Source organism: Cynara cardunculus (assembly GCF_001531365.2).
Source record: "Cynara cardunculus var. scolymus isolate 2C chromosome LG 2, CcrdV1, whole genome shotgun sequence".
Taxonomy (NCBI): Eukaryota; Viridiplantae; Streptophyta; class Magnoliopsida; order Asterales; family Asteraceae; genus Cynara; species Cynara cardunculus.
The window spans coordinates 62,227,841-62,251,837 of record NC_037529.1 but is presented as its reverse complement, the minus strand read 5'-3'; the positions used below and the strand labels follow the sequence as shown (position 1 = coordinate 62,251,837).

General features: G+C 36.0%; 1 protein-coding gene across 1 annotated transcript; it reads left to right on the top strand.

Moving 5' to 3' along the window:
- Positions 1–855: 855 nt before the first annotated feature.
- On the top strand, positions 856–20,349 carry LOC112506259 (MADS-box transcription factor 23-like). The gene is made up of 8 exons (XM_025110273.1): positions 856–1,045; positions 9,220–9,301; positions 18,996–19,057; positions 19,608–19,707; positions 19,801–19,842; positions 19,911–19,994; positions 20,107–20,249; positions 20,343–20,349. Exons 1-8 carry the CDS (start codon positions 864–866, stop codon positions 20,347–20,349), a joined length of 702 nt encoding a protein of 233 aa, XP_024966041.1. The 5' UTR covers positions 856–863.
- The last annotated feature ends 3,648 nt before the right edge of the window (positions 20,350–23,997 follow it).

The following is a 23,997-nucleotide window of genomic DNA, read 5'->3' as shown; positions in this document are numbered from 1 at the left end:
AAATGTTATTTTTAACAAACTACAAGGACCAAATATGCAGTTTAGGAAGAAAAAAGAAGTGGTACAAGGAGTACGACCTCTATTTTGGTAGCCGACAAGGTTTTGGCTGCCCTACGTACGTACGTACCTTTCGTTATGTTTAAGGAATCCAACGGCAGGTGATTGTTCAACTGACAGACGTCACATAATGGTCGCGGGTGTGCTTACCTACTCCTACTCTCGCAACCAGTGAATTGGATCTCAACTGTGAATACCACTATATCTGCCCATGTTTTCTTGTGGCTTTTGGTCAAAACCGCTTCCTTTTTTATTAAAAAAACCTTGTATTTTACTTTTTAAACAGTAATTTATGAATATATTAATGCACAAAATAATATAAAATAAGAATCAGTTAGCATCCAAAATTATAAATATGCTTATTTTTATTTTAAATCTAAAAAAAACCTATTTTTTTTAATGAAACAATTTAGTTTTTAATTAAAAATAAATAAAAGAAATAGAAAACAGCTGTATAAGAAACATTTCCAGAATAAGAACTCTAAACCTCTTTCCTCTCTTGGTCTTGATAAAGCTCAAATTGGTAAGCTTTCTATTTCTGATCTTTGCTTTTCTTCATTCCTCATTTTTACCTTAAATGTTTATGATTTATAGACATTTAACCATTGATCCAAGCTACAAGTGTATATAGTTAACTTCTAATTCTGGAAACCCTAGCTGCTAGAAGTGTTATATATATCAATCTGTATGTATTTTATACTAGTTTCTATGATTAGATGATCTTAATTGATCACTTAATTTTCTTGTGCTGTTTCAGATTAAGACAACCCTGGTGTTTATATACATATATATATATAGAGAGAGGTATGGGGAGGGGAAAGATTGAGATTAAGAGGATTGATAACATAAGTAGCAGGCAAGTGACTTTCTCGAAAAGAAAGACTGGATTGTTGAAGAAAGCGAAGGAGTTGGCGATCCTTTGCGATGCCGAAGTTGCGCTCCTCATCTTCTCTAGTACTGGGAAGCTCCATGAATATGCTAGCTCAAGGTTCAGTCACCTTTCATATACATATATACTTGTTGATTTCTTCATCTCAATCCTATAAATTATTTGCTATGCCTTCATTGAATTAATCAAATGCTTAATTATCTTTTCAATAAATTAGTTAGAGTCTTGTTATTATATAGCTGGGAGTGTTAGAACCATCTTTAAAGATCTAAATTGAATAAACAAAGAACAAGATATCGTGCCGTATGTAGTTCATTAATTACAACAAATTACGAACAACAAGGCGTGTGACTGAAGTTTGAATTTCTGGCAATTCCCAGAAGTTGTTTGTTTTAGATTCTTTCGAAATAGGGAAGGAGATGTATAGTGAGCTAGGAACATGAGTAATGTTTTCTGGGCACTTAATAACAGTTTCTAGATTATTAATTAGCAAGATCTTAGCCCTTTTTATGTGTTATTCTATGCACTATGATCTTTATAAATTAAAATACTATCAACAAATTAAGTTCGAAATGCTTTTCGTCTTCATTGACTTCTGTTTACAAAATAGAAAGGCACGAACGAAATATGCATAAGCGAGGTAGAGAAGGGAGAGATTAAAGAGTTGAACGTTGTTAAATTTTCACAGAATCTATATATAGTCGGAGTCGTACAAGCTTTCTTCCTCTCCTTGGTCTAATAGTGAAAAAAATACATCAATGGCAACACTTCTTTTCTATCAGAGGAGCATAGTAAGTGGATTAAGGTAACTAGCACGTATAGTGACAACATAAGAAGAAATCTAGTCACTACTTGGAAGTAGACCATTACTGACGGAAGATTTCCGACCGTGGGTACTGTGGACATACCGTCCTATTACCGACGAAAAATCCATTGCATAAATGGTTTGAACCCGAACTCAACCCAACCTGACCCATTGCCACCTCTACCGAGTAGTCACTGTACTAGAGTAGTTTTATATAGTTTTGAAAAATAAATCACAATAAACTATTAATAAATTGACAAATTAACAACAGATTTCCGAGAGAACATTAGAGACAAATACCTTTTCGGACAGATTACGCACAAATATTTTCATTGGTAAAAGTTATTTTTATTAAATATCGGTCGGTGATCCATCAGTGGAGTTTATAGTTCAGTAATGAAATACAGACAAACGTTATAAATTAAGTTAAAATATATGATATATACCGGCGGAATTCAAAATCGTGGGTAATCCATAGGAAATTACCGATAGATTATCAACACAAATGTGTTCGCTACTAACCCTTTTTTATTGGTTAAAGCTTTGCCACTGATATTTATATTACAACAAAATTGGTTTTATAAGACGCAAAATACATATATGTCTAAATATCCTAATAAATTGATTTATAAGACATAAATTTATAAGACCAAACAATTGTAAGTCATAGTTATAACAAGTTGATATGATATTTTTGGGTTTTCTAAAAAAATTTATTGTTTTTTAAAATAAAGTGTCGTATTAGTTTTTCTATAAGATAATTTTGAACACATCTTTTTATAGAACATTGTTTTATAATACATTTTCTAAATAATGGCATATAAAAATACTATCAGGGTTTTATCTCAAAAGTGTCCTAAAAACTTGTTAGGACGCCAAAAAAACATTCTATTGATCGACCTATTGTAACACTTCTACATAGAATGTACAGTTGTTTAATTTGTCCTATATGCAACATTCTATAAAGATATTTAAACATATTTGTCATCCCATAAACCCAATTTTGTTAGATTGTTTGACAGCAAAATCGTTGGAAATTACCAATGAATTACTTCCATCGGTAATACTGCCTTTTCTAGTAGTGATAAGAAAGAATACAAGAATTGTAATACAATAAAAAAAATGCAATGTATAATATTATTCTAAAGTTACATGATAAGACTAATTAACTGATGTTTCAAAAATTTATATACCCTAGTGAAGTTTGCCTAATACATGTTTGCTTTGAGTTGCTCCCAATTAAATAAAGGAATTAGACAAAAGGGGCTTCTAAGTTGTTGCTTTGTAGCTTCAGTTCGATGATAGATAAACATATACAAATTACGAGATTATGCATCATTTTGTGCGCCATGATAATCAAAATATTCATCATGCCAGCCCCCCAGAAAGATACCCCTCCCCCTCCCTATTTGATCCACCCTGCTCAGACCGTGATTAACATATGTACGCATATCCCCCTCACGTTGGAACCTACCAAAGTCCAGTACCATTCGTGGGCCCCTTTTCCAATTGTGCTCGACCCACTGTGTACTTGACCACATTGATGGCACCAATCTTGACCTTATTATCTCCAAATCTAAATGGGATCAGTTAGATCCCTTGTTCTCTCTTGGATATATGGCACAATCTCGGAAGATCTTATTCTCATAATTCTCAAACTGGGTACGACCGCTCAGGATGGTTGGATTAGCCTCAAAGACATGTTCCATGACAACAAGAGTGCATGCTGACTTGGAGTTTCATACGACATAGAGTTGTCAAACTTCTCTTTTGTTTCTGCATATTTCAAACACCTCAAAATGTTGTTAAAGCAATAGGGTGATGTTGATCAAACAATGTCATAACAACGGCTAGTGCTTCAGCTATTCAATAGTCTTACCGACGATTTTTATGATACCATGGGCAGTATCTTTAGCCACCAGACACCTCTACACTCTTTCCTTACTTCCTGTAGCATGCTCCTTCAAGAAGAATGTCTTTGCAACCGTCATTCTGAGACAACGACTCTTGTGTCTCCTGCTTCACAGCTACCGTGTGCTTCTGCCACTTGCCTATCTTCACAAAACATCACATGTAATTCCAACAGAAACAAAGGGAGGAACAACCATGGTCATGGCAGCCCTGGGGGATAGCCACAAGAGCAAGGTGGATGTAGCCAGCAACATGCACAGTCTCCCTACCTTTACCAGTGTAAAAACCTACCAAAGTACTAATATGTACTAATAATCTAAACACATGTTGTAGCATATATCAGGTTCCAATATTTACAAACATTTCAGTATTGTTCATACATAAAAACAAAAAAGTCTGAACTCAAAAATTCTTCATAATAAAAACTTTCTTTCACGATTCAGTTACATCTTCTTATCCTTCAACGTTGGATGACCTACAAAATAAATTATCGCAACAACTGAGGGTTAGACCGGAAGGTCTAGTGAGTGAATTTCCTCCTGTAAATAAAATCTATAATACTTTAATAAAGTTCAGACCTGATTTTAAATGATATAATTATTAAACATTCAGCGCGGTTACACTGCCATTTATCGCGGTTACACCGCCATCTAGCGTCATAAGCAAGTTTATTGGTTAAAATTCGAAACACCGTGATATGGAAACACTGAGCTATAATGAGCGATAAACATTCCCATCCGGATACTACCCTGAGCAATGAATACCCTTATCTGGACAACATTGTGATCAATGAGGACCCATATCCTGTCAACACTTTGAGTGATGAAGGTCCAATCCGGAAAACACTATGAGCGATGAAGATCCAATCCGAACAACACTATGAGCGATGAAGAGACCTTATCCGACATGGCTTTGTGCAATGAAAATTAGTAACAGTCTTGGTATAATGTTTAGTTTGATGCCAATACGCCATCTAATATCATGAATTAGGTAATTTACATGAAACATAATAACTCATATTTACCAAGACCTTAATGAATGCTCTGCTTTCTTCCCTTTGATAAACAAGTTTCCTAAAGTTTTTCACCCAAAAACCAAACCTATTCCAGTACCATTAAGTACTTACTATATGTAGTAAGTTTGGTATTTACAGAGGGGGGGTTTGAGACGGTGTATGGACATGCACACCCTCCCTCACATGAATTACATTCACTCTCAAAACCTTATTGGACTAAAATCCAAATAACACAAGGAGGTGATCAATATTATACTATTGGTCCCTCATTTTCCAATAAATGCCAAATTTTTACCCCTGAACTTTCCATAAATATATAATTTTGAAGCCCGACCAACTATAACTTAAAACTAAACATTACACCAGCAACCTTACTTTTTGGTGACCATGGGCATTACCACCCTACCCATACCCTATTGCCCCTGAATGGTCTCTTAGGTCTCGAAGGCAGACATCCTCGAGCCTCCACCCTGTGGTCAAGCTTTCACAATCGATACCTATCAAGACTCAACATGTGCTCCATGAATTCCTACAAAATTGTTTCATGATTTTAGCATAGAATCTCCAACCATCCAACAAATCATGATATATGGATACATGGGCATCGTCCCAATCGCTTTATCTCTCGATAAGCTTAACACCTTTTTAAATTCAAGCATTATTCCTTTTGTTTGTGTTGGTAATGGCTCCTGCATTCCAGTAAAAGGTTCTGTCATGACTCATCTTTCCCCTTCCATACATCTCCTAACTTTATCTAATGTCCTTGTGACCCTGAACATCATAATAAACCTAGTCTCTCTACGTTAGTTAACCACCGACAATAATGTACCTGTTTAATTCGACACATTTGGCTTTTTTGTGAAGGATATTCGCACCGGGAGGAACTATGAGATGCAATAGTTCTGGCACGTAATACCATGTCTCTCCCTATCCACCTCATGAGTCATCTACCAATTGTCTTGTTGTTTACTCACCTCAAGTTTGGCATTATCGCCTTGGACATCTCGACAACAATATTTTTAGCTTTCTTAGGCATATTCGTTTATTCAATGTAATAAAGATCCTTGCTCTCAATTTTTTCACTTATGCCAAATTGAAAAACATAAAAGACTCCCCCTTTCCCTTTTTTGTCATGTACTTATGTTACTTTCGATATCATACATAGCGATTTATGGAATCCTTTGTGCCAAGCATTGGCGGAAACCGTTATTATCTACTTATCTTAGATGACTTCACCCAATTTGTTTCGTTTTACCCATTCAAACATAAATCTGAAGTATATAATAAGTTTCTCTTCTTTTCCACTTATATGTCAAAACACAGTTAAATGTGATATCAAATATTTCTATTATGACAACGAACATGAATTTGATAACTCCCAATTCCATGCCTTATGCGGAACTTATGGCATGCTTTTCTGATTCTCCTGCTCTCACAACTCCCCTCAAAATGGCAAAGCGGGAAGAACGCTTCGTACTCCGAATGACATCACTTGTACCCTCCTTGCTCATGCATCCCTACCTTTCTCATTTTAGGTCTATGCCCTTCACATGAGTGTGTACCTTCACAACATCCTTCCTACCAAAGACACTTAACTTCTCTATTCCAAGTTGTGCCCTCTCCTATCGTACGTATTCCTTTTTATACTAACCTTAGGACATTTGGATGTCTATGATATCCAGACCTCTCTGCTAAGGCACCACACAAGCTCTCCCTTAGGTCCACCCTATGTTTCTTCATCGACTTCCCTACCTCTCATCGTGGAAATCTATGTTGCAAAATATTTCCCATGTAATTATTACTTCCCAAAATGTCACCTTTGACGAACACACCTTTCCATTCTCCCAACCTCATACAACCTCCATATCAAATTATGACTTTCTCTCATCTAATGATCATTCTCCCTTAATCAGTTAGCATCTCATGAGCTCATCCCTACCATCAAATTTTCCACTCAATGCCACTTCACCCCCTTTCATGACCACACACCTATACAAACATCTTGTGCCCCTTTTACAAACACCTTATTTACTCCCAACTCCATTCCTATTCAATAAAACAAAAATCCTTCCCCTACCCCAACTCTTTTGCCTAAGTTACACTCAATGGTCATGCCTAGTCTCCCCTCCCCCTCACCACCACCATCATGTCAACTCATGCAAGCGATGGCATCCACAAGCCCAAAGTTCCCTTTAACCTTAGTTGTACTTCTATATCACCCCTTCCTCGTTCCTGTTTTATTGCCCTCAAGGACCCTAACTAGAATGTTGCGATGGAAGAGGAACATAAAGCATAATTAAAAATGGCACATGGGAACTTGCCCCTCGACCCTGGATACTAATATCATTCATTGTATGTGGCCATTTAAGCACAAGTTTGGCTCTAACAGTAATCTAGAATGCCATAAGGCTCTTAGTTGGTTGTCAATGGTGAGTATCAGGAAGTTGGGGTGGATTCTGATGAGACATTTAGCCTGATGGTCAAGCCTGCCACCATTCAGATAGTTCTTAGTTTGGCCATTTATCGCTTTTAGCCAATACACCAACTTGATTTCAAGAATGCATTCCTTCATGGTGAGTTAAAGGCAATAATGTACATGCATCAACCTCGTAGTTTTGTAGCTTCATGCGCCCCCGCCATGTTTGTCTTTTTTGAAAGTCCCTCTATGGTCTCAAACAAGATCCTCGAGTTTGGTATCAACAGTTTGCCACATACATCACCAAGATGGGATTTGTGACTAGTAAATGTGATAACTCTCCTTTCATATATAAGAACCGGGGTGATACAGCCTTTCTCTTCCTATAGGTGGATGATATTATTCTCATGACCTCCGCTAATGATTTCCTTCAATATGTGATCTCCCTCCGCAATGCCGAATTTGCCATGACCGATTTGGGGAGCTAAGCTACTTTCTATGGATCTCAGCTCACCTCTCTCATGACACTACTCTTTTCCTCTCCCAAACTGCAATATGTCGGAGACATCCTACAACGAGCTCACATGAGCAATTGCAAGCCGGTTAGCACTCTGGTTGATACAACGACTAAACTTAGCGCAAATGTTGGTTCTTCCATCACCAATCCCTATACATGACATTCACCTTCCCTGGCATTAGCTATGTTCTGCAACAAGTCTGTCTATTTACGCATGCATCGTGAGAGTCCCCCTTTCAAGCTAGACGTATAGTACATTATGTGCAGGGCACTCTTCAGTATGGTCTGTTCCTTTTGGCCTCCCCCTCTTCTAGTTTAATTGCTTATTTTGATGCAGACTGGGGTGGATTGCTTGACATTCATCACTCTACCATTGGATATTGTGTCTATCTCAACGCAACCTTATTTCTTGTTCCTCTAAACGACAACCCACTCTTTTGAAATCTTGTGTGGAAGCTGAGTATCACGGTGTGCCAACATTGTTGCCAAAACATCCTCGCTATGTAACTTGCTCCTTGAACTTCATTGTCCCATCCATCAAGCCACGTTGTCATTTGCGATAATATTAGTGTTGTATTCTTCTCTCTAATTTAGTACAACACCAACTAACATGTTAAAATGGATATTCATTTTGTACGAGAAAAGGCTGCTCTCGGTCAAGTGAGTGTATTGCATGTCACTTCGTCATCGCAATACGACGATATTTTTACAAAAGGGTTGCCTTCTTCTTTATTTCTAGATTTCCGATCCAGCTTCAACGTTTGCACTTCTCCCGTTTCGACTGTGGGGGTGTGATAATAAAATATTCAGTCAATATTCTGTAAATAAATTTATGTAAACCCCCTTGTTGTGGATATTTAGAATCTTTATTTATTTAGGTTCCTCAATGTAATTGTATATATAGGGTGCTTGTGATCAATTGGTTGGGAAACATTTTACCTTCTATCACTCCTAAATCCAAGAGTGACTTACATTGCTGAACACTTTTGCATGTCAGGACTTGTGCCTGGAATCTAGAATCACTCTAGACGCTGCATATTACCAAAACCAAAAAGTTTACAATTATGAGCTCTATTTGATTATCTCGTTTACTTTTGTTTATCATCTTTGCAATGGCCGGGTGTCATAGTATTTTCTATTAACATCATGGATTAGGTCACGTAAAAAATGGTAAACAAATTTAATGAATCGACCCTTAAGTATCAATTAACTGATCCTTCCATGTGATACCCATAGTGCTTGCCATGCCAAAAGTCAGCTTAATCTTAAAAGAAGTTAGTTATGCAAGTTGTCAAAACATGTTATGACAACTCTGTGGCACCATGCTTTGTCTTAAGGATTGACCGGTCCACACAGGTCACCTGGCCAGTAATTTCCAAAGACCTTAATTTCTGGTGACGTTTGTGCCAAAGTAAAGCAGAGTTCTTACTAGTTTCATTAGATAACATTCATACTAGTTTTGTCCAAAGACATCTTACTACTTCTCTGTGGCCATCTTCTTAAAGTGAAGAAGAAGATTACAACTTGCTTCACATCGCAGTACCATTCCTTTATATATAAAGTTCTGAGATGCTTTTAAATTAGTGATGTCTCTATCTGCATCTTTCAGCATGGACACCGTAGTTGAACGATATGACAAAGTGATCAACGAGGGACATGATCAACTGCTGGATCCTACTTCAAAAGTTAAGGTGCTATTGTATAATCTTTCCTCCAATTTCTTTGGTACACCTGCATGGAAGGCTTCATTCTTCACTATATAGGAAAATTTTGAGCCATGAAGATGAATTAATATAATATGGGGATTGCTATTTGCACCTCCTTTAATTTCAAAATCGGGTCAATTCATGTATTACGAATATAAAAAGCGAGTTTTGATGTTGATGTGTGTGATGAAGAAATCATCAAGTAGGGGTGCATTTAGCAATGTAGAAAGGTGCAAGTAGTCTACGCCTATAGCATATATGCCCTACCAAGCAACATTATACAAGAATATGAATAAGCCAATTAGTCTACCCCTATAATATATATGCCCTACCCCTTCAATGTCAAAATCGGGTCGATTCAAGGACACCAACCTACTTTACAAAAACCGAAGAGAACTTAGACCCAGTATAAATATAAAAATAACATATATGTCAGGAAAAAAATGTGGTCTTTACAAGCTCTATTACTTTTGCACACGCATATATATACATTTAGTGATTACATAACACAATGTGCTTTCTTTATCTTCTTGTTATCATTTTACTTTTCAAAAAGAAAAAAAATATATAAATATGCTTGGGCACATATATTTTTCCTGTTATTCGGTTTATAGTTTGCGTCTTTGCAATGATGACATATCTTTTTATTTAAAATCAATCATAAAAACCTTGGTAAAACGTTAGAACATGTTAATATAATTATTCTAAGCTCATATATTCTGTACAATTACAGCAAAAGATAAATATAAATGCTTACTGAATGACACATGCTGAGCTATCTTAACCAAATAATCATTGACCACCAATTTCCCAACAAGGTACTTTCCTTTTTCTTTTTCTTCTTTTGTTAAAGTTGTAATTTTGACGGAGGTAATAGAGTTTGATTAATGGACGTGAAGAGAATTATCATCTAGTCATGCTACATAAGTTTTTGGTCAAATTAGGAGAAGCGATAATAAACTGAACAGATTAATTTCCATGTTATTTCAAAGCCTGCACTTAGGAAGCTTACATAATATTTTTTATTATACAACACTCTGAAGCCTAATCATATCCAGCATGAAAAGAACAGATTTGAAATCAAAGAATCAGAAACAATTTTAAAACTTAATTGCAATCAAAACGAAAGCAGAAAGAAAGTGAATTGAAAGACAAAATCATGCATGGAAAGAAAGCATATATGGGCAACTACCTAGGATGTGATAGATGGTTAATGGACTTAATAGGACTTTAATTAAGCTTATAAGACCAAAAACTATGTTTCGTGTTACAGTAAATTGTTGGGATGAAGTTAGACGACTTAATCAACTACTTATATGAACGAAGTTGGACAACCTAATATGGCATAGAACATGAATCATCCTATTAGACTTTATGTACATATGACACTTTTAAAAGTCTCCTATAATAAAGTTACTAGCACGATCTGTATATCCTATTAATTGACCAATTTTGTCGACAAAACTTGCTAGGTCATCTAATCTTATCCTAAGAACTTCCTACACTTTTAAATCAGGCCCACATTGATCTTATACATTTAAAGTCCCGTTAAGTAAGCGGTTTAAGAAACCCATTTTGTTGCCGTGAAAGGCAGATGTCTTACAAACAAATTGTATTATTTATAGAGACCTATTTTTTAAGAGTGTTAGGTCATGAGATCAAGTCTCTTTAGAGACTTAATTTAGTGTATCAGTTTTATGAGTGTTCCAAAAAGAATATTAATTTAGTGTATTAGTTTGTTGAGTGTTCCAAAAAGATTACAAATGAAAACTTTATCTCCACCTAATGCAACATATAGATGAAATTATGCTTTTGCAAATACAATATACTTATAGGCAAGGTTCATATATATATATATATATATATATAAGAAAAGATGTATTATGAACTTTTGGACCACCTAGTTGTGTGAATAAGATAGTATTTCATCAACACTACAAAACAAGAGGCTTCACTGATAGAAAAATTGGTCGGTAATCGCCGAAAAAATCCATCACCAGCAGAGCGTCGAAGAAAGTGTGTCCGGTGATTGTCGGTGCATTTTTAATCATCGACCAGAAATTTAGTTTGTGGTCCCCCACAAATCCGTCGGCAATTACCGGCAAAAAAATCCGTGGGTGATTCCTCTTTGTTTTGTAGTGCTAAAAGAGTACATAACAAATAAAAAGCATATGGTTGGGCTTGTAAAAAATCTCAATTAATTGGTTTACATGGTTTAGACTAATGGTTGGGTTCGTAAAAGGTATTTTCTCTCTCTATATATATACATATACATATATATATATAGAGAGAGAGAGAAAGAAAGATAGGGAGGAAAGAGATCTTTAACAAACCCAACCATTAGTTCAAACCATAGAAACCAATTAATTAAAATGAGTCAGAAGTAAGAGGAAATGGTAATGGTCGATGGAGGTTCATGAGTATTTGTTGGCGGAATATCACATCAAGGTGACAAGATTCAAACCTATGGCCTCTGTACCCCAAACAGATGCGCTAACCTCGTCTTACCACCCCAAAGCATATAGATCCACCCGCTCGATGAACACTCAAACCAAATTCACTCATCTTTTTGGGGCATACGTTGGCAATGGCAAGTCAATCACAGAGCCTTTTGTAAGACCACACCTCAGTAGTAGACTGATTAGGCCATCAATTCAAATGAAGGACGAGAAAGCACAGGGCTAGAAACAATTAGAAATGGGCACAATCAAAGACCTTATAACTAAGGGCTTCAATTGATGCCTTCAAGGTCACCTAACTTGGTTCTAGTGTTGTGACCGCCACTTTACCAAATCCATCAATTCTTGGATTGGTTGCTTTTGCAAGACTTGCTCTTCCGACTGCTTGTATTAATCTCTTTCCCTATGAGGCTTTCGTTACGGCTGCTAGGAGGTTAGGTTCCATAGTGATTTCGTATGATTTTGGAATTGATATTCCGAGGGACACTGAAAGTGACTTCAGACTTTGGATTTCTGAGAACCTCTTTCAAATTAGTGAACTTTAGAGTGTTTCACAGGCATCACTCTTCGAGCGGCAGTGCAGGGCCTACATTGACTAGGCCTCTCGCTAACTGAGGGAAGAGATTTGTCTTAAACAAGAAGATTTTCATGGTAAACAATGATATGGCATCCGAATAATTGATATGGAGATAAGGAAGGAATTATTGTATGCATGATATGGGGTCGACACAATACGACTAAATTCATTCAGGGTCCTGGTTGTTACACGGGAAAGCTTTCAGGCTTACTGCTCTATTGTTTTCAAGCAAGATCTAGCCTCTCCAGCTTATACATTAGTTTGAATGATCTTTCTTTATCTCCACAAAGGGAGGATTCATGAAAGAAATCATAGATTAACCAAGATGATTTAAAGAAGAGTTGTGGCCATTCGTTGATTCCTAACCTTAATAGCTTATTCAAAAAGTCATTTTCTAGAGTAAGACCATTACTAAGAAGGCCATCTCGTTCGACAACAAGCCTTAGCCATTATCCTCAAAGAGCACTAGTTGCCTTTTAAATTATAAAAAATCCAAGTGGGTTTTAAATCCTGAATAAAGAAATTGAGGGTCCCCTCCATGATATTTCGCTGAAAGGAATGCTGCAAAGAGCCCACCGGCTCCACCTTACCCTCAAGGAAGTCGTACGCCTCCCTCCGGATATTCGTATATGGAGAAAGTTCCATGATATTCTTTTGCTCACTAAGCATAAAGTTGAAGAATCTATCTCGTAATAGACCCTTTATTTCTAATACTTTGAGTTTAGTACTTGTTGCTCCGCTCGTAGTGCTTGATGCCTCATCTCCAAACCCCTTATGCACTCTCTAGTAGTGTGAATGATAGCTTCTTTCCTTGCCTTTGGACGTGCTTTACTTTATCGGCAGATGCATGAGTCTGAATGCAATAACTAGGAATGTTTGGGAGAAGAACAAGCAAAGTATATTGCATAATCGAAGTAAAAAGGAACATCTCGCTAATCAAAATCATCATCATGAGAAGTAGCTGAAACTCTAGTAGTCGATCTGATCTTGTGCGTGGGTGGATAAAAATGCTTATAGATAGAGGTTAGCTTGCTAGCAAAAGTTGATTGTCTTTTGGTTGATGAGAAGGAGAACGGCAATTGACTGCAGGGGTATTAGGTGGGGGCAACCAGAGGAAGACAGCACGAGGTAAAAACAAACATTTATAGAAATGATGAGAGTTTATTTATTATGATTTAGATATTTATAGAAGAATATCAGAGTTCATTTATCGAGATATTCATTGAATCATATATCCATTAGACTACATAAATGGGTGAGATTGGATTTCTAGCTTAAATTTAGAAGTGTGTTCTTGATGTGCAATCAAAGTCCTCGATATAAATAAACATGACGAATTCTCAAATCAAATATGCATCCAAACACAAAGTAAAAGAGATAGAGTTAAAAGACCATACCAAGATTTATGTGGAAACCTAAATCACCGAGAGAAATCCACTAGTGAAGAATCGGTGATTGGATCCATAGGAGAACGTGGGTTAATAGTTAAGTTATAATGCGAATAAGGAGGTGCAATGTGTACACTCATATAAGCTACCTAGATCCCGAGATCAATGGATGGTGCCATATGGCAGAGATCAAGGGAGTTACGACCTTTTGCAGAGTCCAAAGGACAGTGCCCCTGACACTAGGATTTTAGTGTAAGGTGTACATCAATGGTTGTTAATTAGTGTTTGGAAACACTTATGAAAGTGGCTTTAGTTGTAGAGTTAACACATCATGTGCATCAGCTGATGGATTACCACTAATGAGGTATAGCTGATGACTATTAGATATTGGGTTTACCTCTCTTTGGTATCAACTGATGTACCCATCAACTGATGGTTTTCTATTGGCATGCTATCATGGTTAATCACTAATGAGTTATTAGCTCATGCACACCGCCTAATGAGTTATTAGCTATGTTCACCAGCTAATATGTTTTCACCGATGTTGTAACATCTAAAATTTCATAAGTGGCCAAATTAATCTAGCAATCATTTTCAATTAATATAAAATATTCATTCTCGTCTTTAATATATGGTTGGTTATGATTTCTCTACGTTTATAGACTACGGTGTCGATAGAAATACTGAATGGTTTTTTGAGATTATTTTCGAGTAAATTTCATGATACACAGACATATTTGGGTAGGATTAATATTGTTAAATTATAAGCCAAATCATCAACAAATCAGTTTGACTGTTAGTTGACTGTTAAGTTGGATGGCAGTTATGGGTTTCCCGCCAAAACTACTTCTGAACAGTGGTGTTCCCTCCAACAGTTGCAACGTTTCTGTGTTTTAGTATTTAAGTTTTTTGTATCCCTGTTTTTCATTTGTGTGAACAGTTTTCAAAGATTCAAGTGTCTTTGTAATATTCTAAGTGTTCTTCAATAAAGAACCTGTTTATGTTGTGTATATGTTATTTCCTTCAAATGGTATCAGAGCCATAACATAATATGGCATCGAGTTCTCTGAATGTTCTACAATCTCAGACTCAACTGCCTAAGTTAAATGGGAGGAACTACTTTCATTGGAGTATCCAGATGAAAGTTATGTTCGAATCTCAAGACTTATGGCAGATTATTGAAGAAGGACTGATAGTACYCGAGAATCCTATTGCTTTAACCGCACCACAGATGAGTGCACTGAACGAAGCAAAGAAAAAGGACAAGAAGGCTTTGTTTCTGATTTATCAAGCAGTAGATGAACACATATTTGAAAGGATATCTTTATCACAGACGGCCAAGGAAGCCTGGGAATTGTTGTTCAAATCATACAGAGGGGAAGAGAAAGTAAAAACAGTTAGACTTCCATCCTTAAGATGCGAATTTGATAGCCTTAAGATGAAGGAGACAGAGGCAGTTGAGGAATATTACACGAAAGTAATTGTGTTGGTAAATCAGATGAGACTGAATGGTGAGAGTATTAATGATAGACGAATTGTAGAGAAAATACTGTATGGTTTACACTTTAAGGATGGATTATGTGAGATAACTGACTCTAACAAATCAGTGATTGGAAGGGTAGTTATGACCACTAATAAAATGGTTCCAATAAAATTTGATGATGAAACTTTTTTCTCCTTATCTATTTGTACGAAAGAAGCTTCACTCCTTTGGCATAAAAGGTTTGGACATGTAAACCTCAACACCTTGACTCATATGTACAAAAATGAACTTGTAAAAGGTTTACCTTTAGTTGGTCCTTCGTCTCATGTCTGTGAAAGCTGTGCACTGGGTAAGCAATCTAGAGCATCATTTCCTCATAACAACACATGGAGAGCAACAAAACAGTTGGAACTTGTCCATACGGATATATGTGGTCCCATGAAAACCCCATCCTTTGGAGGAAGTAAGTATTTTTTAACCTTCATAGATGATTTTAGTAGAAGAATCTGGATATATTTCTTGAAAGAAAAGTCAGAAGCATTTGCATGCTTTCTTACCTTCAAGGCAATGGTTGTAAATCAGAGTGATTTCAAAATTAAAAATTTAAGGTCTGACAGGGGAGGTGAATATATTGGTCATGATTTTGAGGATTATCTAAGGAGTAATGGCATACACCATCAACTTACAACTGCCTACACACCCCAGCAGAATGGGGTGGCAGAAAGAAAAAATAGAACCATAGTTGAGATGGCAAGGTGCATGTTAAAAGGCAAACAACTACCTAATATCTTTTGGGCAGAAGCARTATCCTGTGYTGTTTATTTAATWAATAGATCCTACACAAAMAGCCTTACTRATAAGACCCCACAGGAAGCTTGGAATGGTTTCAAGCCTAGTGTCAACCACTTTAGAATCTTTGGTAGTATTGCCTATGCACACATACCAAAACAAAAAAGGAGTAAGCTTGATGACAAATCTRAAAAAGCAATCTTTGTAGGGTATAGCTATAATACCAAGGCCTACAAATTGTACAACCCTTTGACCAAGAAAGTAATCACAAGYAGAGATGTGACCTTTGATGAAGAAAGTACTTGGAAAGGTTTGACATATGAGAATGATGGGAGTTGTACGCTAGTTGATGAGTCATATGAGGATGACAAAAATACCCCTACTGAGCATAATGAATCCGAACCTGCTACACCTACGAGAGATTCCTCTCTCAATTTAGAAAATACAACTCCTGGAAGCACCTCCTCTTCAAATGGATCAAATAGAAAAACCAGAAGCTTGACTGATCTCTACGAAAGTACTCAACCAATCAACATAGATCTCTTAGCAAATTTTGCTTTGTTTTCTGATGCAGACCCTTTAAAGTTTGAAGATACTTACAAAGATCAAAAGTGGAGAGATGCGATGGACAGTGAGATGAATTCCATACTCAAAAATAATACATGGGAGATAGTTGAATTACCAAAAGGACAAAAGACAATTGGAGTAAGATGGATCTGCAAAACCAAATACAATGAGAAGGGTGAAATAGATAAACACAAGGCAAGACTTGTGGTTAAAGGGTATAAACAACAGTATGGCATCAACTATCAAGAAGTTTTTGCCCCTGTGATCAGATTAGAAACTATTCGGTTGATTCTGGCTATAGCTGCTCAATTCAATTGGCCTGTGTACCAAATGGACGTAAAATCAGCATTTTTGAATGGATATCTGGAAGATGATATTTTCATAGACCAACCTGATGGTTACAAACGTAAAGGAGAAGAGCATAAGGTGTGCCACTTAAAGAAAGCTCTTTATGGGCTTAAACAAACCGCTAGAGCTTGGTATAGTAGAATAGAAAGACATTTCTTCGATCATGGGTTCCAGAAATGTAATCATGAACATACCTTATTCATCAAAAAGGAAGGTTACTCTACACTTCTGGTATGTATTTACGTAGATGATATTGTGTTCACAGGGAGCTCCATAGAATTAGTTTATGAGTTTAAGGAGTCAATGAAAAAGAATTTTGAAATGACTGACTTGGGTCTGCTTCATTACTTCTTGGGAATAGAGGCCTCACAAAGTAAGCATTCCATCTCGATATCACAAAAGAAATATGCTAAGGATCTCTTAGTAAGGTTTAACATGGATGATTGTCTGTCTGCTGCCACTCCTATGGAACCAAGATTAAAACTTTCTGCAGGAAGCGGTGAAAGATCGATTGATTCAACCTTATATCGAAGTCTTGTTGGCTGTCTTATGTATCTTACTGCAACAAGACCCGATATAATGTATGCTGTCAGTATGCTTAGTAGGTACATGGAGGATCCAAAATCAGGATACTAGAAGCCGCAAAGAGGGTACTGAGATACATAAAAGGTACGCTTGATCATGGAATCACTTACTCTTGTTCCTCTTCTTTCAAGTTAATTGGTTATAGTGATAGTGACTTTGGAGGATGCTTTGAAGATAGTAGAAGTACAACAGGATATATATTCTGTTTGGGTACAGGGGCAATCTCATGGCAATCGAAAAAGCAAAAGGTGGTGGCTTTGTCGTCCACAGAAGCAGAATACATGGCTCTTTCTTCCACTGGTTGTCAAGCTCTGTGGTTGAGAGGTATTTTGGAAGAATTAAGCTTTCCACAAGAACTTCCAACATCGATTTATTGTGATAATAAATCTGCGATTGCTCTTACCAGAAATCCAGTTTACCATGGCAAAAGTAAACATATAAGAATTAAATTTCATTTTATTCGTGAGCTGATTCAACATGAAGAAGTTGATGTAGTGTTTTGTTCTTCAAGGGATCAAATGGCAGATATCTTTACCAAATCACTGCAGCAGGGCACATTTGTGAAACTAAAGAAGGATTTGAAGGTTGGTGATGTTTAGCTTAAGGGAGGGTGTTAAATTATAAGCCAAATCATCAACAAATCAGTTTGACTGTTAGTTGACTGTTAAGTTGGATGGCAGTTATGGGTTTCCCGCCAAAACTACTTCTGAACAGTGGTGTTCCCTCCAACAGTTGCAACGTTTCTGTGTTTTAGTATTTAAGTTTTTTGTATCCCTGTTTTTCATTTGTGTGAACAGTTTTCAAAGATTCAAGTGTCTTTGTAATATTCTAAGTGTTCTTCAATAAAGAACCTGTTTATGTTGTGTATATGTTATTTCCTTCAAATATTACTTAAGAAAAATGAACTCTCACACAATTTCAAATTCTCTATTCGAGTTCCAACGACATAATAAGAGGAAAATTTGGGAATAATATGAAAGTCGTAGTCCTGCTAGATATATAACCATGAACACATTGAATACTATGTTAGGCTAACTTGGTAGAGGCTGGAATTCTTAGCGAACTTTTACAACCATTCTTGATGTGTTCAATTAGTTTCAATTAAAAGCATACATAAGAGATAATAAAATCTACAATTAAGTTGTTATTAAAGCTATATAGAGGGATTAAGCCTCTATGATTAAGAAGTTGTAAGGTGACTTCCATGAGAGGTGAACAAGGGGGGATGGTAGAAAGATTGGAGTAGCCCACCCATGGGTCATTCACCCATTTAATTACTACTAATGGAAATCTATTAGTCGTTTTCTTCTAGGCCTTGCTGCAAATCTCACTTATGTTTTAAAATAAGGGGTAATTTCACAATGATTTTTTGCATCTTCTTCATATGGGATAATTTCAAAAACTGAAGGATGCTTTCAGCAAACATAACTTCATCATTATGCTTCGTAAAGGATACTCAAAACAGTTCTTTCTACATTACTAGTTTTGGCAACAAGAAGCAGCTCGGTTGAGGCAACAACTACTATACTTGCAGCAAAGCCACAGGTATGCTTATTTCCCTATCTAAAAACTCAAACTAGAGTGATAAACCTTCCATGATAGTAGAACTAAAGAAGGAGTTAGAACAAAGAACAAGGGCCAGTTAGTTATATGCCTATTTGCACTAACCATAGCTACTCGGCTGCCACGCCGAATTAACAACCATCGCCTTTTACTAAGCCACCATTCCCGTTGTCATCCCTAGTTACCTACCATTGTGATTCTTATTTACTCCCTGATTTTAATTACTGATCCGTTGCCATTGACCCCTCTTAAGTTATTTGTCGTCCGCCTCAGTAGTGGACCTTTTTCTATGGTTCAGGTAGAACAAAAAGGTTTGTTTTTTAAAGTGCATTCATGCATCGAGAAAACCTTTGATATCTCTTCTCATCAAATCTAAACTGGTTTCTATTATTTACATTTTCATTACAATGCTCTCTACTGTGTGTGTGTGAGAGAGAGAGAGAGAGAGAAAGAGGGAGGGAAAGAGTAGGCATTTGATAATAGGAGGATATACTTTTTTAACAAGTGCACAATTAATTGTTTGCATCAACAGGCAGCTATTAGGAGAAGAACTTGCTAGCTTGAATGCAGAAGATCTGCAAAAGCTGGAAACCCAACTGGAAATTACTCTAAAAAAGGTTCGGATGAATAAGGTAGAAGTTCTTACATTCCAACATTTCTCTTTGTATCAATTCATCAACTGGAACAGTATATGAATGATGATAAGCACACCTACTTTGTTGCAGGAACAAGTTTTGACGGATGAAATTAAAGAATTGAACCAGAAGGTATATAAGTAGTACAACTAGTTCCCTAAGATAATTCATGAGTTCATGTAAACTAATAACTGTTGCAGCGGAGTCTTATTGATCAAGAAAATAAAAAACTGCATGAGAAAATAACCCTCCTGCACCAAGAGACCGCAGAATTGCAGAAGAAGGTAACTCGTAGTAATCCAAATCAACATATTAATAGTATTCATATTCTACTGTGGATGTGCAACTATATATGAGATTCAGTAACTAAGCCTACTCATAAGCTCATGAACCTAGATTTATGCATTGCGGAGCATGGATGAATCAAATAAGAATTCCTCCCCTTATTCCTTCAGCATTGATGAGGCACCCATCAGTCTCCAGCTAAGCCAGCCACAACCCCAGGAGAATGACATATCAGCTCAAGCCATGAAACTAAGGTAAGCACCATAGAATGAATAAATTTGGATGATTGATTCCATACATACATATTCAGGCATGTGATATATGATATTGTCATTCATGTGTACCAGGTTATAATTTGCACTCCAAAGCAAGTTGACAACGGTGATCTTTTTCAAGAATCAACATATTGGCTAAGGGCCAATAAATTGTTATCATCACATCTCTACTAGAACAAGATAATGCAATAAGTACCTCCATTGCTGAGATGTATTCTGCAGCAAAGCTCCAGAATACTATAGAAAGATTCAAACCTGCATCTGTTATGATCATATGCTTTCCGAATTCAGAATGTAAAGTTTCGATAGTTAAAAACAAGTACTAGATATGAAGGGTGTGATTTAATAGGTACGAAGATTTGTAGTCCTTGTATTGAGTACACCTGCATTGTACTATATATTTCTCAACATATTCAGTATTAGATGCAATTAAAAACAAGATGTCAAGGCAATGATCCCTGAAAAGCAAAAGCATAAATGAAGGGGTCATTGATTTGCATAGAGTATATGATACCAGACTTCAACACTTAGCTAGAGATAAACCACAAAGGTGGTGCCTGATTGGTTTGAGCTTGGCTCTAAAGGTCAAAAGTACCAGGAGGTCTCAGTTTCAAATCCAAGGAGGAATAAAAATCTTCTTGTGGCCACGGAGGTTCAAATGCGATCACTCCGGGCTATCTGCAAAGTAAGTAGTCTCCCTTGGATTAGTTGGCTTGCATAGCAGGTTGGATATCCAGATTGTACTTGGCGCACACAGGAAATACCCATTTAAGAAAATTCTTAGTTTGTACATGTATCCTTTTACTCGTTACTAAATTAAGTGGGATCAAATTAGGCAAAACCAAGCAACATATTTCCAAACAAACACTTCACGTAAAGTGCATACTCACTGCCTCATAGTGGAATCATAACCACAGATACGTGACATTTGTTTTTTAAGAGCTACTGAAGTCCGAGGTCTTATTTTACTTCTGATTGATAAGAGGTGGTACTAAAGTTTGAAATTTGAATCAATAAGACTATTGTTTTTGTAAATTGATCATTGTCTGAATTTGTTTAAATTGTCAATTTTACTGATTTAGAAAATTATAATGTTGAATTTATAGATAAATTAATACAATTTCACATACTTATTCATCATCGTTACGAAATTTATATTTAAATTATATAATTAGCATTCATTTAAACGAAAATACACCATGAACGGTATTTAACACATTTAAATCCTATTAAAATACAACATCTGAGAGATGTGATGATCGATTTGGTAATAATTAATTGAAAGAAATGATCGATTAAGGTTAAGCGATTGAGAAACGTCGTTGCTAAAGATTTCGAGAACAATAAGAGGCAAATAAGAGGGATAAGAGGGCAATAAGTTTGAAATGTCTCTGAAAAATTAGAAAAAACAAACAGTCTGAATGACCCTACTTCTTAACAAATCATACATAAGAGGCTAATAAGAAAAAAAAAATTCAATTGTTTAATACTTGCAAACAGCCAAAATGGGGATATTAAAATCCGGCAAATAACCCTAACTGATTATTGCCTAGAGAGAAATTAAATGTGACGAGAATAATCCTAATAGAAAATTATTCATTTGACAAAGCCATTTTCTTGAGAGTATTTGTTGATTCTTGTTTTTTTTATTAACCTGGATATCCAATCCGTTATGCGAGCCGACTAATTCTAAGGCAACCACCTGTTTTGCAAATATCTCGGAGTCACTGTATTTGAACCTCCGTGGCCACAAGGGGATTTTTATTCTTCCTTGAATTTGAACTTGGACCTCCTATTACTTTTGACCTTTTGAGTCAAGCTCAAACCAATTAGGCACCGCCCTTATGGTATTAATTCTTGTTTTCTAAGTTAGTGGTTCTTGTTCTAGGCCATATAAGCCCTTCTTTATCCTTAGGAGTTTTATCTTCTTGTCTTTGAACAACATACCCTTTTGGTTGCTCCACATATACTTCTTTGTTCAAGCAATCCATTTCGGAATGTAGACTTCACATCTGTTTGATAAACTTTCCAAGGAAGTACGAACCTTGTAATTATTAAACAAGCAACAAAAACAAGTCACTACAACAAAATTGAGTTTATAGGACACCCCCAATCTCTAAGTGTCTTAATAGACCTCTTTATAAGACTTAATTTATAGGACCAATATATAAAGTGTCCTATATAAAGGTGTTGTAATAAGTTTATATGACGCTTTTGGGCGTCTTAACAAGTTTTTTAGGATATTTTTAATACAAAGTGTCGCATTAGCAACTTTATAGGACATTTTTGAGAAAGTGTCCTATAAACTCATTTTTTTATAGGATACTTGTTTTTATAGGACAATTTTTCAAATAGTGTCCTATAAAGTTGAGAATGTGACACTTTATATTAAAAATGTTTTAAAAAACTTATTAGGACATCAAAAAAACGTCATATAAACTTATTACAACACCTTTAGATAGGACACTTTATTTTTTTTGTTCTATAAACTAAGTCTTATAAAGAGGTCTATTAAGACACTTAAAATTTGAGAGTGTCATATAAACCTGATTTTGTTGTAGTGAGTTAATGCCGCTTTATGCTTATCCATTTCTCAATGACTCCAAGTATCTCTTCGTTTCTTGGTTGAGGGATTAAGGTGTAAAATCTTTTGGAGATTGAAAGGTCGCTCTCTAAGGTTGAGTAACGGGATAAAATATTGGATTTGGGGCTAGAGTAAGAAGGTTGCAATGAATTGATAACTTTTAAAGTTTAGAGGTTTGGTTTATAACTTTTTATTATTTAAGTTCGAGCAGATGTAGATGTCTGATTCTTCAAAAAATTACGGGTTGATTGTATTATGGAATATATTTTGAGATACATTTTAGAATATTATATTTCCTTTGCTAGTAGATTGTGATATTTTTGATTTACCATAAAGACTTACCATAATTCAACATGGATAAGATCGTAATACAACAAAATGGAATGATATGCAACAATTTACTTGGTAAACACTTACCCGAGTAAGAGTTGTCGTTACCCTCAGCTCACTTACCGACTAAAACTCTCTATTCTTATGATCACTCTTACCGGGTAAGATTCTTGGATCTTGCCATGTTCGTCCGCTGAGAAAAATTACCTGGGGTAAGCATTTAATAAACGACCCCTAAATGTAATTTAGACCCAACACATTTGTGTTCGATACAAAGTTCCTAGCCTTCAAGTAATCAACGTCAAAGGATGATAACTTATTCTATATTGATATAAAAGAAGATTTATGAACTTTATATAGGTCTAAATTCAAGTTGGTGGCTACCATATATAGTGATAGCATTTGTTTTTATAAGAGCGTCCACTTTGTTGCTTTTTGATTAGAAGGTTTTTCCCAAGTGTTTCTAAAAATGATATGGGCTTAGCTTTCCCATCTTCTCAAAACATACTACACACTTCATCTACGAGATCTTCAACATTACTTTATCTTCCATTTCAAACTCTATCGACTTGCGTAGCTTATCTACATGGCTCTTTTATCGGCCTTGTGTCACTTTTAGTCTATCTCGAATATGAACACTAGTTAACTAAATAATTTCATGTCCCACTAATTGTCTTTGTCCCACTTCATTCCAATACAGAGGTGTTCTACATTTTCGACCACAAAAAACTCATAGGAACAACTTGGATATTTTCATGATAACTATTGTTATAGGAAAACTATATCAACAGTAGATCACTATAAAATCAAAAG